This window comes from Leopardus geoffroyi, chromosome E2 (assembly GCF_018350155.1).
Source record: "Leopardus geoffroyi isolate Oge1 chromosome E2, O.geoffroyi_Oge1_pat1.0, whole genome shotgun sequence".
Classification (NCBI taxonomy): Eukaryota; Metazoa; Chordata; class Mammalia; order Carnivora; family Felidae; genus Leopardus; species Leopardus geoffroyi.
In genome coordinates this window covers 25,230,565-25,244,707 of record NC_059335.1, presented here as the reverse complement: position 1 = coordinate 25,244,707, position 14,143 = coordinate 25,230,565, and the positions used below count along the sequence as shown (strand labels likewise).

General features: G+C 51.9%; 1 protein-coding gene across 1 annotated transcript in view; it reads right to left on the bottom strand.

Annotated features, from left to right (window-relative positions):
• GPT2 (glutamic--pyruvic transaminase 2) overlaps positions 1 to 13,517 on the bottom strand; it is a 35,078-nt gene extending 21,561 nt beyond the window's left edge. Inside the window, exons 1-4 of the mRNA XM_045442636.1 lie at positions 13,411 to 13,517; positions 12,929 to 13,193; positions 5,105 to 5,194; positions 2,895 to 3,003 (exon numbers count right to left, since the gene is read on the bottom strand). Coding sequence (XP_045298592.1) covers positions 2,895 to 3,003; positions 5,105 to 5,194; positions 12,929 to 13,171 — 442 coding nt within the window. The 5' untranslated portion in view covers positions 13,172 to 13,193; positions 13,411 to 13,517. The remainder of the gene's footprint in view (positions 1 to 2,894; positions 3,004 to 5,104; positions 5,195 to 12,928; positions 13,194 to 13,410) is intronic.
• Positions 13,518 to 14,143: the final 626 nt, after the last annotated feature.

Genomic DNA, 14,143 nt, shown 5'->3' with positions numbered 1-14,143 from the left:
CTCCAACCCTTTTCCTTTAACTTTTCTGTTATGCTCCAAACCACACTAGTCCTTCAAAGCTCTAATCTAGTCTCTCTCCAGGGGGCCTGTCATAAAGATACTGCCCCACCCCCAGCCTCTCTCCTGACCTGCAATTTCTCCAGTTATTTACGAAGCCCTGCCTCCCCATCTTGAATATAAGTTCCCTGAGGGCAGGGGCCGGATTCTTCTGTGCATCTCTGCTACAGCACCTATCCCCCTGCCTGGTCTACCCCAGCTTGGGACCCACTGCCCTCAAGCTGATGGCAACCTGCCTCCCATGGCCTACAAACTGGCACCATCACCACTACCAAACTTCCCAGCCCCATCACATACCGCCCCATCCAGACCTCTTCACTTGATCACCCAGTTCTTAAACCTCAGGGCCTTTGCACACACCATTTCTTCTGATGCATTGCAGGTTCTCTATTACTCACCCTCCACATGAATTTGAGAGGTATTTGCTCCTTAAACCCTCCCTGGACATTAGAATCCCTTGTTAAAGCCCCATAACTCTCTGCTCTTTCTCCAAGAACTCATGAAAACTAGAACATTTTTTGTTGTCAATTCTTTTTAATGTTTGTTTCTCCCAAATTTGACAGTGAGCTTTGTGAGCATGGAAATTCCATTCACCTGGTTCACCAGTGTCCCTCAACACCTAGAGCGTGCTCAGGGAGGACTAGATAAGGGCTAGATTCCACCTTAATCCTACCTAAGATCCAAGATACAACTTGAGAGTGGAATTACTTGTCAAACAGATAATAAAGGAAACTCTAGTAAGAAGTAATTTTGAAGGGCATGATAAAAACATATCCGGGTGAGCTTTAAGACCTTGTATGTGTATTTAATAATCCCCACTTGGGTCAGGGTAGCCCTGGGTACTGACATTTTCTATTTCCTTTACCCTTATGGGCAGGCAGGTTGTTAGGCTGCCTAAGGCTTAGGTGACAGAGCACCACCCCCTGATGATACTGCCCTGTCCTCAGCAATGGACAGGAACTGGTAGCAACCTCCAGGGACAGGGCTTCTCCATACCTGACAAGGGGGGTTAGCACATATCTCAACCTTCTTCACAAGCCTAGGAGATGAGTACAAAGTATTTCCTAGTTCAAGGATGAGGAGAGGGGCTCAGAGAGCACCTACCTCACGTATCCTCATAAGGTCCTCAGAAAAAACTCAGTGCAGGTCCCCAAAACCCCAGAGGCCAACTTTCTTCTTGCTACAATACCCCAAGAGGAGACTCCCAGGAACATGGCTTCTCAAACTCTTTTCCATAGCCTGACTGACAGAGTTGCAAAACTTGATGAAGTTTCCTACATGAAACAAAGAACTCCTCCCCCTTCCCCAGACATTCCCACCAGACACACAGAAGGCAAACACTCCCTCCTCCTCTCTCTCCTTGCAGCTTCCAAGAGTCTTAGGCCCATGGCCAAGGGGTCTTTGAGAAGCACCTTTGTCCTCTGGGCTGGGCAGAGGGTGCAGAAGGAAAAGAGCTTGGAGGCCGGGCCTCTGGGCTTATTGGGCAGCTCTCTACCAGCTAGTGGTTTCGGCCTTGCCACACAAGGTGCTGGCCCACACCCTACCCAGGCTGATGGGCAGGAAGCAAGGGGCAGCTGGCCCCTTCCTGAGAAGGACACCATTAAGGACAGTGACCAGGGCACCTAGGTGGTTCAGTCAGTTAACCGTCTGACTTTGGCTCAGGTCATGATCTCATGGTTCATGAGTTTGAGTCCTGCATTAGGTCTCTGTGCTGATAGCTCAAAGCCTGGAGCCTGCTTCAGATTCTGTGTCTCCCTCTTTCTGCCCCTCCCCACCCTCTCAAAAATAAATAAACATTAAAAAAAAAAAAAAAAAAGGACAGTAACAGACTTGGACAGAGGGCTGGTGGGGTAACCACGGCAAGGAAAGCAAACATAGGGCTCTCAATAAAGGGAAAGAGCAGAAAAAGGGAGGGGAGAGGCAGGGAGATGGCAGAAAGGCCAAAGGTAGCTGATCCTCTGCTGAACAAGCCATAAGAATCCTTCTTCCACATTCTAGAACATTTAGGCACATGTCCTAAAAAAGCTCTAAGAACAACTGTTTTTCCTGTAGTGAGGAAAGCTGGATCTCCTGTGTAGGTGCTGGGCAAAGGAACGGGGCAAAAACAAACAGAACAAAGAACATAAGATGAGAACAAAGAGCCAGAGGGCCAGAGGCTGGAAATCCATCTCAGCAGCAAAGGGAGAGAGAATATCATTTTCACATGTACAGGGGCCAACTTCTGGGGCCTCCCTCCATGGAGCCCTCTGGTGCCTGGTGTGCCCCCTCAATAAGGAGGCAAATGGCTGGACATGGGCTTCCAGCAGAGAGGACCAGAGGCTGGGGTGGCGGAAGCACAGCCAGAAGGAAGGAAGCCACCAAACAGGGGTCACAGGCATCTCACGGTACTTCCCTTCTCCCGTAACTGACTGCCACTTGCTGGATGCTGGGCAGGGGCCACAGACAGGCAAGAAGGCTAGACAAAGCCACACACTGCACCCAACTGCCTGTCAGTGAGGCCAGTCACTGGGTTAAACTCTCTCCTCTGACAGAGGGCTCAGCTATCCAAGCTGGCTCCCAGGTGTAACACCAAAACCCAGGCAAATGTAGGCTCTTGTACCTGATGTGCCCCGACTTACCAAAGAGGGCATTGACCTCACTGCCTAGCTAACAGGTTAGCAGAGCACAGACAAGAAGAGGAACACTATTTTTCCCTTTACTCTGCAGGTCACCATCCCATGAACATTCACACACTCACTCACATGAATAACTCTCCATTCAGGGTCAGGGCCCAAGCCCACGCTCAGAGCACACTTTCATTTCACACCCTCTGGGACCTGGCCAGTTGGGGGCCTCACCCAGGCTGTTTCCGCCACAAGCCTGTAGGATCCTCCGGGCTCGTTTCTTAGCATCTTCTGGGAAGCTGGGGCTGTCCAACAGGTTTGGGTAGGTACAGAGTGCCATCACCTGGGGGAAAAGAGGCATGGCTGGGCTCCCAGCACCCCCCCACCCCCACCCCAGAGCCCCAGGAGGGGTACGAAGATGACAACTCGGGGATGTGTGGCAGATGTGCTCCACAAGGGTTCCAGCTGGCAGGAGCTTGGGGGCGGGTGGGGGAGGAGCACACTGGGCTCTCATGCTGAAAGGTGGGGTCCTGGACCCCCCTCAGGACCTGGGCTTGGGGCCCATACGGGGTCTTCCAGAAGAGGATCCATGGGACAGAATTAGCCTGTTACTCAGTCTCTGGCACCAACTCTTCCAAAGAGGACAGTAGTCCACACACCAGGGGGCTCCCGAGAAGGGGCGAGAACTGAGCAAGCAGGTAAGCCCCAACTGACAGGAATATAGACCTCTTCCTAACTCACAGACTGACTGGCCCTGATCCCCGTGCCCCAGGCCCCCTCCCCCTTTCTCACCATCATCCCCTTTCCTGGCCAGAATTGAAAGCCGGTCAGCTTTCTCATCTCTATAACAGAGAAAATCACCCTAACTTCACAAATTAAGAGGATTAATCAAGGAAATGTTTGCAAAAGTGCTGGTAAACCCCAGCTCACTGGGCAAGTCTAAGCTGGCAGCTTAGGAACTGTGCCAGGACCACTAAGGGGAGGAGGGTGCTCATAGCTCTGACCCCAGCTGGGTGACTTCAGGCAGGTGCTGGCTTCTTGGAGCCTCATTCTTCTTCATTTGTACAAGGGCAGTGACCCAGCCCTCCTCCCAGGGGCACTTGTGAAGAAGAAACGAGATGCGTGAAGGCTGCAGGAGGCCAGCATCAGGTAGGAGAGGCTGGGCTTGCCAAGGCAGAGCAGGATTTGGGAGCATGTCAGCCAGACAGAAAGGTTGAGGCAACAGGAGCCTCTTCATGCCCAGAGTCCCAGACATGTGTGGGGAACATCTTTTGCCTCTCCCCTTCAAAGCTGCATGATTCCAGGACAACCAGGGCCCCCCAGCCTCCTCCTGCCTCCACTTCCCTGGCTGAGCTGCTCTATTTGGTCTGATCCATTTCTCCATCTTGGGCCCAGTTTGGGGTCTCTTATATTCACAGTCAGCTGGCATGCTCCTGAGGTTAGCAGCAGTGGCCACAGCAGGGGAGGCCAATGGATGTCCTTCAGGTCAGTGTCAGCCTCGGTTCTTTTCCTCATACCCTATGTGTGCTCCCTGAGCTAAGGTCCCCCAGCACCCCCACACCCCTCCACCAAGAGCTGGGCAGGGTCGCCCCTCCCTGTATCGCCCCCTGCAGCAGGAGACACAGGCTGAGAAAAGAACTGGGGACTTCAGTGCTCAGCTTCCCTGCCTGCCTGACCCTGTGAACCTTAACCACACAAGGACCATATTTTGCTCCAAAAAGGGCCCCAATTCTCCTCTAGGAAACAGCTTTCATCACAGCTGGTCTCCAGTCTCTGTTCAGGAGGCCCTATGGCATTCTCACGCCCTATTTTTACCCCTCTAGCCCATCAATCCCACAATTTGAGCTCATGCAGCATCCTTGTGGTTGGTGCTCAAACTGAAACATTAAAACCTGTCTCCCGGAGACCTCAGGAGCAAGCTGGGTCACATCAGCAAGGCAGCCAGGAGAGCAGTAGCTGACAGTGATCACCAACCCCACACTCTCCTGCTGGGCTAGGGATGAGCGTTTTACACTCATCATTGCACTGAGGCCCCCAGCTGTGCTCCAAGGCAATGCTCTGGTGATCTCCACTTGCTCAAAGCCACACAGCTGGTAAATGGCAGAGTTAACACTTAAACTCGGGGTGTCTCACTTGGGAAGCTGTATCTGGACTCCCACATACCACCTCCCAGCCCATTGGGACTCTACCTCTCCAGGCTGCCTCTCTGATGCCCTCATCAACCAAGCTCCAAATTCAGTATCCAAGACCATGGACCGTGGAAAGGCATGCCTGGGAGCCTTGTACACTAGAGTAACCCCAAAATGAGTCTAGGAATTCTAGACAACTTTGGAAGGAGAAGAGGTTGAAGGAGAGACCCAGGGGACATCAGAGAAATGGGCTGGCTCTACCAGTCTCTAGTACCTTGCTCTCCCAGCAGCTTTTGCTCCTGAGGGCCAGCTTACCTGTCGGAGGAAGGTTATTGGCTGCTGGCCCATGGCCTGGGCATCCCCAATGTTGGCACGGATGACCTCAGTGAATGGTTTCTTGATACCCTGAATAGAGAGAAGGCAACAGGTGGTTACTTGGAGACTCTCAGATCCTGGATTCCAGAGGCCAAGCAATGCCCCCACAGGATATTAATAAACACTCCTAATTTGAGCCTTAGCAGGTGTCCGGCATAGTGCCAAGCCCTTGACATGGCTAGCCCCATTTAACCTTAACCACCACCCCCATGAAGAAGAACTAGTATTAATCTCATTTTACAAATGAGGAAAATGAGGCTTCAAAGTTAAGAAACTTGCCTGAGGTCACTCCAAGATCACTCTTCTTAACCACTATGCTCACTGCGCAGCACCACCCCCCCTCCTTCTGAGAAGGCTGAAAGAGCTCTCCAGGGCCGCCACAGCACCCTGAGGCAGCTGCAGGTCCAGGGCCAGCCAGCTGTGGCCTGGGAGGGATGCCTAAAAGAGGGCCTTGGGGCAAAAGTGGTGGAAGGCAGGGGTCAGCAGCAGAGGCTGCCAACATCAGGGAGAGGCTCCCACTACTCGTCCCCAAGTGCAGCTCCACCTTGACAGCCTAAATAGCAGGGGCACTAAGGCCACCCTCCCCTCCAGAAGACCCCAATCAGCAGGGACCTCTCAGGTTGTTCCCCTGCAATCTGACTTTGCAGAATAAAAAATGTGGGTTGATTTTTACTTAAAAAAAAAAAAAAAAAAGCATCAGGGATGGAAAGACTGGCTGATGAGAAAACTCATGGCTACTGCCTGAACAATGTGTTCAGCCCAGGAAGGAGGTCCCAGAGAGGAGGAACTCAGAGACCTCACCAACGGCAACGTCACTGGGGGTGACTGAAGGGGTCAGTCCTGGCTGATGTAACTTCATGCACTTTGGATGAAGCACTGTGGGGATCTAGAAATGTGGGGATTCCACAGAGCTCCTTGATAAGTCCAGAATTAGCCATTGGAAGAGTAAGAATCAGTAGCAGGTTCCAGGACCTCCCAGAGCGGCTGAAGGATTATCCGAGACAAACAGTACGAAAGCACTTGGCAGAGTACAAACATCATCTTACAAAGCCGGACCAAGGACGAGGCTGAGAGGGTCGTGGTGGAGGAAGAAGGAGGTGGGGCAAGGAGGTGGCAGGACCGAGGGGTGGCCTGGGTAGAAGGCCTGGCCACCTTCCCATCTCCAGCTGCCCTTTCCTCAAGGGCATGCTAAACACAAATTTTAAACATACAATTCTATGGCTTTGACGCTTCTCTCCATTTCACACAATGTGTGAATAAAAGCACCTTTAGAAAACTTCCCCTTTTTTAAAATCAGTAATGTATACTTTAAGTAAAAAACAGTGGCACACAAGTTTTCCTGACCCTCATCTGCCACCCCTAAGACCCTCCTCTATAGAAATTCTCTGGCTGCTCTGGAGCAAAGAGGCATGGGTGGCTGAGGAGGGTGTCCCATAAATGGCCCTAGACCTTCATAAACAGGGCTTGATAAGTCTCCAAAAGCTTCTGTGGGGGAAAGCTCCCTTTTAATTCCCTTGTGTTCCTTCTGCGGAGCTCTTTGGAGGTGGCCAATATGGAAAGAGGTCCCAGGGTGAATGGGAGAAGCAGCCAAAGGGTCCTGAGGGCCAAGGCATGGGGTGACACCACCCTCTGCTCCAGGGATAGGACAGGAGTGAGAGCACGCACCTTAGAGACAGGCAGTGAGACATGCAGCCTCAGGGCTTGCCCCACAGATGGGAGGCAAGAGGCTGGGGATGGGGGAGGGACCCAGGCCATTGTGTGCAAAGGGGCAGGCCTGACCCAGCCCTTGGCACTGGCCTGGGCTCCTGGCAGAGGTCCCTCTATCAGCCGGACTGAATTGCATAGTTCTCAAGGCTCAGCAAGCTGAACACAGGTGATTTCCATGGTATGGGCATAGTCCATTCTTTGGTAGGGAGTAACTCGGTCACAGTCGAGGGCCAAGAACAAACATGCAGCTGCGGGCCCTCAGCCAACCCAATGCAGGGAGGGAATGATGCCTGGAACAGAGCGCTGGATGTCCCTTTCCCGTGCCCTCCCTCTGCACTGCTCAACCAATTCAGGGCCTGCTGACAAGGAGCCTGGGAACACTGAACATCTTTCTTGGGTCTGGGTACCCACAGACCCCAGACACTTTGCTGTGATGGATGTTTTGGGGGGTGGGGTGGAAAACTGGCTCCCGTGAATGGGCCTGCCCAAAAGGCCACCATATAGAGGAAACTTCTGGGCAGACTTCTGTATCTGGACACTCAAGATCTACATGGAATGGGAAATACCAAGGAGCAAGGGACAGACTCCTGCTCACAGTGACTCATCCAGGTCTGACAGGCACACCCAATGCTAACCTTGCTTCAGCCCTGCCCAGGAGCCTGCCAGGTCAGCACTAGCAACCTAGTTTCCTCTCACAGTATCCTAGAGCCCATCTAGATAATCCACCTGCATATATTCAGCCCAGAGCTGCCTCCCTGTGCAGCAATGAAATGAAGGTCCCACCCAGGGGAGCTCCTTTCCCAACATTCAGCTTAGGTAAGGATCAGGGGAGTAGGCCCCTGGGTTCTTAGGGATGCATATTTCAGCAGGTGTTAGCAGGGAGAAAGAAAGATTATCATTGTCTTCCCTGCTTACAGGCCCAGCATCACCATGAGGGCTGAGGGGATGCCAGATGATTTTTTTTTTTTTAAGTTTATTTTGAGAGAGAGAACAGGCAAAGAGAGAGAGAGAGAGAGAGAAAGAGAGAGAGAGAATCCCAAGGAGGCTACAGAGCCTGATGCACAGCACAGAGCCTGATGCGGGGCTCGAATTTACAAACTGTGAGAAACCTCAGCTGAAATCAAGAGTCGGACGCTTAACTGACTGAGCCACCCAGGCACCCTGGATGACAGATGATTCAAACAGGCACATGGCAGTTTCCTTGAGTGAGTGATGGCCCCTGTCATTTCATGTGACATGTGGGTGGAAAGGCTTGGTAGGACAGTTTTTCCCCAGATAATTTCCTTCTCATTCAACAAATACTTATGGATTGCCCATGCCCAGTGACAGGAATGAGCAAAACAGGAGATACTACCACCCTTCAGAGCCCAGGCTGGTAACGAATAACACGTGGGTGCAGGAAAGGGAGAGAAGGCACAGCAAGTACCAGGCCAGGAACACCATGTGAAAAGACCTTCAGGTGGTGGACAGGACTAGGGCATGCAGGAAGTCCTACAGACAGCCCCAGAAGGAGGCCCCAGAGACAAACTCAAACCAGTCCCCACTGTCCCTGAAAACAGGTGCATTTCACAAGTGAGGAAACTGAGGCTCAGCACTGGGTCTGGTCCCAACCATTGTGGAAAGACAAACAAAGCCAGAAGAAACCCAGCTGAAGCTATAAATGCCCACAATTAAGAGACTAGATGGGAGCTCCAACGTCTGAGTTTCCTAACCACGAAAGCAGGGAAGGCTGGGTGTAGGCTTCTGAACTCTGGGGGTCTGTGGGAGGGTCAACCATAGAAACTGAGACTCATGGGGCAGAAGCAGGGATGAAAGATGAATGAGCTCCAAATAGGATAATTCATGACAGCAAGGCTAAGGCTCAGGAAAGACAGAGCAAACCCCACAGAATGCACATTCCCAGACCCAAAGAGGTTCAGCACGAAGGCAAGGACAGGGGTCCATTGGTGCCTCTCCTCAAGCAACTCTCATTAGTTTGAGAAAACGGCTCTTAAGAGTTCTAACTGGCTTCTAGCTGTTTTCAAAGCATTGTTACGGACATTGCAAACTAGGCTTTAGGAGAAATATTTTGCAAAGGAATAAACTGAGGCCAAGGTAGTCTGAAAGACCTGTCTGAGGCCCACAGCACATAAAAGCAAAGCCCAGGGTGTAGGTCTATGATGACTTGAGCAGGGTGGGTGGTAGAGGGTTCATCCTATTATAAGCCCACACTACACATTTATTTTATTTATCTTTATTTTTTGTTTTTTATTTTTGAGAGAGAGAGAGCATGCGTGCATGCCCATGCACAGTGGGGGAGAGGCAGAGAGAGAGAGAGAGACACAGAATCCAAAGCAGGCTCCAGGGCTTGAGCTATCAGCACAGAGCTTGACACAGGGCTCAAACCAATGAACTGTGGGATCATGACCTGAGCTGAAATCAGATGCTTAACCTACTGAGCCATGCAGGTGTCCCATCTTTATTTTAGAGACAGAGAGAGCATGCACGCAAGTGGGGGAGAGAGAGAATCCCAAGCAGGTTCCACGCTCAGCATGGAGCCCAATGCAGGGCTCGATCCCATGACTCTGGCTGGGATCATGGCTTGAGCTGAAATCAGGCATTGGACACTCAGGCGCCCCTACCTACACATTTATTTTATTTTTTTTTTTTTAATTTTTTTTTTTTTTTCAACCTTTATTTATTTTTGGGACAGAGAGAGACAGAGCATGAATGGGGGAGGGGCAGAGAGAGAGGGAGACACAGAATCAGAAACAGGCTCCAGGCTCCGAGCCATCAGCCCAGAGCCTGATGCGGGGCTCGAACTCACGGACCGCGAGATCGTGACCTGGCTGAAGTCGGGCGCTTAACCGACTGCGCCACCCAGGCGCCCCTACACATTTATTTTAAAGTAGCATCTAAACTCTGAAGAAAATGACCAATTAGATTTCACCACCTGTGCTTGGAATAGCCAGGGTTTTCAATCTTAGTTCTTAGCTGACTATAACCATGTGTTATAGCACCCCCCATTTTTTACCAGGGTTTAGATGAGCACACACTGATGTTAACAGTCATAACCAGTTTTTCCCTCTATTTATGAATGTTTTGCCTCAACTGTATGTATTTTACAAATAGAAGTAAAGCCATTCCTCTGTCTCTACTTGTGCCAACTTCCTCCCCTCCTGCAGTAAAGGAAAAAAGAAGTAGGTTGAGGAAGAACTGACAGATCTTTTCAAAACTCCTGCTAATTGCAGCTTATTTTTAAGTGCCGCTCCCAGCTAACAGCACGATCTGAAAAGCTAACAGTGTTCCCCCCTTGGAGCTGCTGTCAGGGAGAAACAAGGCCTCCCTGAGAGCACACAGACTGGACTGGAGAATGGCGCCTTTCATACCCACTTAGCCAACCTCCCCCCTCCTTCAGGCTTTCCTGAGGATTCTCCCCTCTATCACAGAAGGAAGAAGGATGGGACTCACCCATCAAGCCACCCCAAAGTCAAACATCAGAACCATGTGTCCAGCCAAACAGTGGGTAGTGTTTGCAGAGCGCATGGTGAAATAATTCCATAAGGTAGCATAATGGCCAGGACACCTTCAGATGGACAAGATGGTACAAAAGTCAGGGCGGGGGACTTTGGGCCCACAAGCCACCTCTTTCCTCTTATAGACCAGGGAAACCAAAGCCCAGAGAGCATAGGAGATTCACCCCAAGTCACCCTACTCCCTGCAAACCCTTGCTCATCCCATCTTTACCCAATCAAACCCTTTATAACATCAGTCCAGTTTCGGTCACTGCAATACAAAACAGAGGTAGAAAAAAAAATGAAGCTGTGTCAATCCCAGCCCTCTCCCCACCCCCCACCCCCCACCCTGCATGCCAAAAAAGACTGGGAAAATATGGCTCTCTCAGAAGGCGCCCTGTGTAAGCTAGTAAAGTGGACAGAGGTGGTCTCCCAAAAAGAAAGGTTTAGGTGAGGCTATGCCAGCTTGGTCGAGCTATGTCTCCAGCACCTAGACTGGGAAACAGAGACTCGGATGAAGTGAGAATAAAACACGAAGAGATGAGCTTGAATGAAAACACCAGACGATGCAAAGTGGACAGAAAACACCTCTACTCACTCAGGAGTAGGCCATGGGAGTGTAGGGTGTCTATACCAGAAATCACAGGTGTTTATACCAGAAATCACAGGTGTTTCTGGCTTAAATGACCAATAAATTTGTCCACCTCAATCATGGAACCATACCCTACTGGAAACCCTTGATAGTTCCCCCACTTCACACCACAAAACTTTGCACCATAAAGTCCTGAGCCCAGCACCCAAGACTCCAGTCCCCCTTTTCTGTTCCATTCATCTCTCATATGCCCCTGCCATAGCGCTCTTCCAACAGCACCATCCCCTTCCACAAATGCCCAGAATTTCCGAACCTTCTGTCTTTGCTCACAGCCCTGCTCCCACATGGAATGCTCTTACATTTTTCTCTGCTAAAAAATCCCACCAATCTTTAAAAAATTGGGGGAGGAGAGGCTCGGGCCTAGAGAACCGTATGGCAGTCAACCTCCTGAAGGCAAAGACAGGGCCCCTTTCTGTCCTAATCATCCTCCTACTTCATGAAGCCCACAACCAAGCTGTTAGTTAGCAAAAGATAGATAGGGATAATCCCTGGAACCCCTACCAGCTCTGGAATCCGAGAAATTAGCTGTAAAGTGATAAACCAGAAACAATCTAATCTCAGCTTTGTTTTAACAGGAAGACTGTTGTCTCCAGAACCGTCACCTCCAGTCAGCCAGATATCAACAAGAAGCAGAGCAGCAAAACTCATGTTTTCTGCCCCTGGCCCATAGAAACTGAGCCAGCCTCCTTTAAGCCAAACCCCAATCAAACCCCTACCCAAGGAGTCAGAGGGAGACACTGGACTCTGATTTGTCCAGCTCATTAATTTCAGTCAGGAGAACTGGGCATTCCACCATAGCTTTTTCCCATGCATTCAAGGGACAGTAAGTAATCAACTTGCCCCCCAGTCATCCAGTTCTAGTGCCTCTGAGAGCAAGATCAAGGAACCCACCCCCACCCCCCCACCCCCTCTGGGTTAGAACTATCTTAAGCAAGCAGCTATTTCATCAGATCTTACAAATCTTAGCAGTGTTTACTTTTTTTTTTTTTTTACATTGCCCCTCTTGACATGGCCTCCTAAATTCCACTCAGATTAGAACTGGTGTCCTACAGGGGCATCTCTCACAAACACCCAGTCACCCGGTTGGAAGGAGGGAGAAGTCACCCCTGGGGATGTGGTCACTTTACAGCAACTATGAACTAAAGCCATGATCCTAGCCAGCCAGCCACTGAGATGAAAAAAGTCCCAGAGCCATCCTACCAAGGCCCCAAAGGCCCAAGATTTTGACTACTCACTAGGGACGAATGTGTCCTCAGAAAACAAAATGTGGTGGCTAATCAAGGTTCCAGTGAGGGGCCTAAAGGAAGGAATTGTTCAGGATCCTCCTCCACACATCCACTCTTGTCATGAAATCATTACTGGCAGAATGACCCAAAAGGTCTCAGATGGAAAGGAAAAGGCTTTGGGAACAAACCCAAGTCTTAGAGCCTTCCTCCTTCTCCTCCAACCTAACTTGATATCCTTCCCACCACTCTCATCCAGCACCTCCTTACACCGCTCCTCCCTTTTACTTTCTTCAAAGCACTATTCACTATCTGAAATTCTCGTCTATTTCTCTACTGCTTGTTGTTGCCCTCCCCCCATGGATCTTGGTTTCACTTGGGTAGGACAGTCACATAACGTGCAGTGCCTGGCACTACAGTCGCTCAATTACAACTGATGAATTCAATTCAACAAGTGAACGGTATCTAAGGGCCTTACTTTGTGCCAGGTGCCCGGCACTACTGGATGAAGGGATGGGAGATGGACATTCTTCTTTTAGCCAACTAAGGAGCTGGCCACTGGGGTGGGAGTAAGTCAAGCGGGTGGACCCCAGGCGCAGGCAGCTACTGCTCTCCCCCTACCCCACTTCAGCTCCCCTTGGGCCCTACTAGGGCCCTCCCACCCCGCTAGCCCGGCGCCCGCACTCACCCGCTGCAGCTCGAGCTCTATCTCACCGGCCTTGAGCACGATGGGTCCCCGCACCGCGTACTCCACAGCCTTCACCTGCGGGTTCATGGACTCGAGCGTAAGGATGCGCTCGCGCCGGCTCCGCTCCGGCCGCACCTTGAGCACCGCGGAGGCCTCGGCGGCCGCGCTGCTCTGACTACGGCCCCACGGGCCTGGAGTCCGAGGGCAACAGCCCAGCCGGACCAGTGCCGCTGCCCGCTGCATCGCGCGCCCGCTCAGGAAAACCCTGGCACAAAAAGAAAAAGAACGAACACGTCGTGCACAATCCAAGGCAAGCACCAGTGCCCCCGCCCCCAAACCCAGCCAAGGGCCTTTTCGGCGAGCAGTGCCAGCCTGGCTCCGGGGCTGGGTGCCCATCCCCCGGCGACTCGGACCCTCCACCGCGCCACTGCAGAGCCTAGCAGTTTTGCAAAAGCTGCACCTAACGCATGCATCAACGTGCCTGTCGCCACCGCCTGGCCACCCCTCGCCGCGCCCCGCTAGCGCGCGCGCTTAAAACTGGTCCCGGGCTCCGGCACCAGCAGCCGCATCTCAGCGCCCCAACCCGCACAGCCCGGCCCCCAGCGATCGCACACCCACAGCTGGCGGATCCGCCCCGGGCCTGCCCACTGACTCCTGGGCCTTGTAGTTCCCCAGTCTGCTTCCGGAGCTGGTGTGGGGGACTGGATCAACTACAAGTCCCAAAGTGCCCCGCGCCGGCCCGATTCGGGGCCGGACAAGAGGCGGGAACGGTCTTCGGAAGCTGCCCGAGTGGGAGGGGGCAGCCTCTTTGTCCTCGCTGAGGGTGCTGAGAGTTGGGCTGCGGCCAGAGTTGGGCTGGGGCCAGCCAGGGGCTGTTCTTTCAGCCTTCTGCGAATTTAGAGCTATTTGCAGCGTCTCCTTGGAGGGCATCCCGCCTTCCCACAGCCCCTCCCCCCACTACCCAATACCTGCGAGGAGGCAGGCTGAGAGATGGTGCAGTCCTCGTCCGGAGTTTCATCATCCAGGGCCCTACAGTGGCTGGTAGGTTAGGAGTTTGGGACTTCACTGCCACTCTTACCCCTTCTGAATGTGGGTTTCCTTGTTAGAAAAGCGGAGGTCTGAACCTAGATTTTAAGAGTTATTGTGAGAATTAAAGGATCAGCACCTGGCAGGTACCAGGTGGTCAGACTTTTCCTGACTACTCCATCTGGAGTC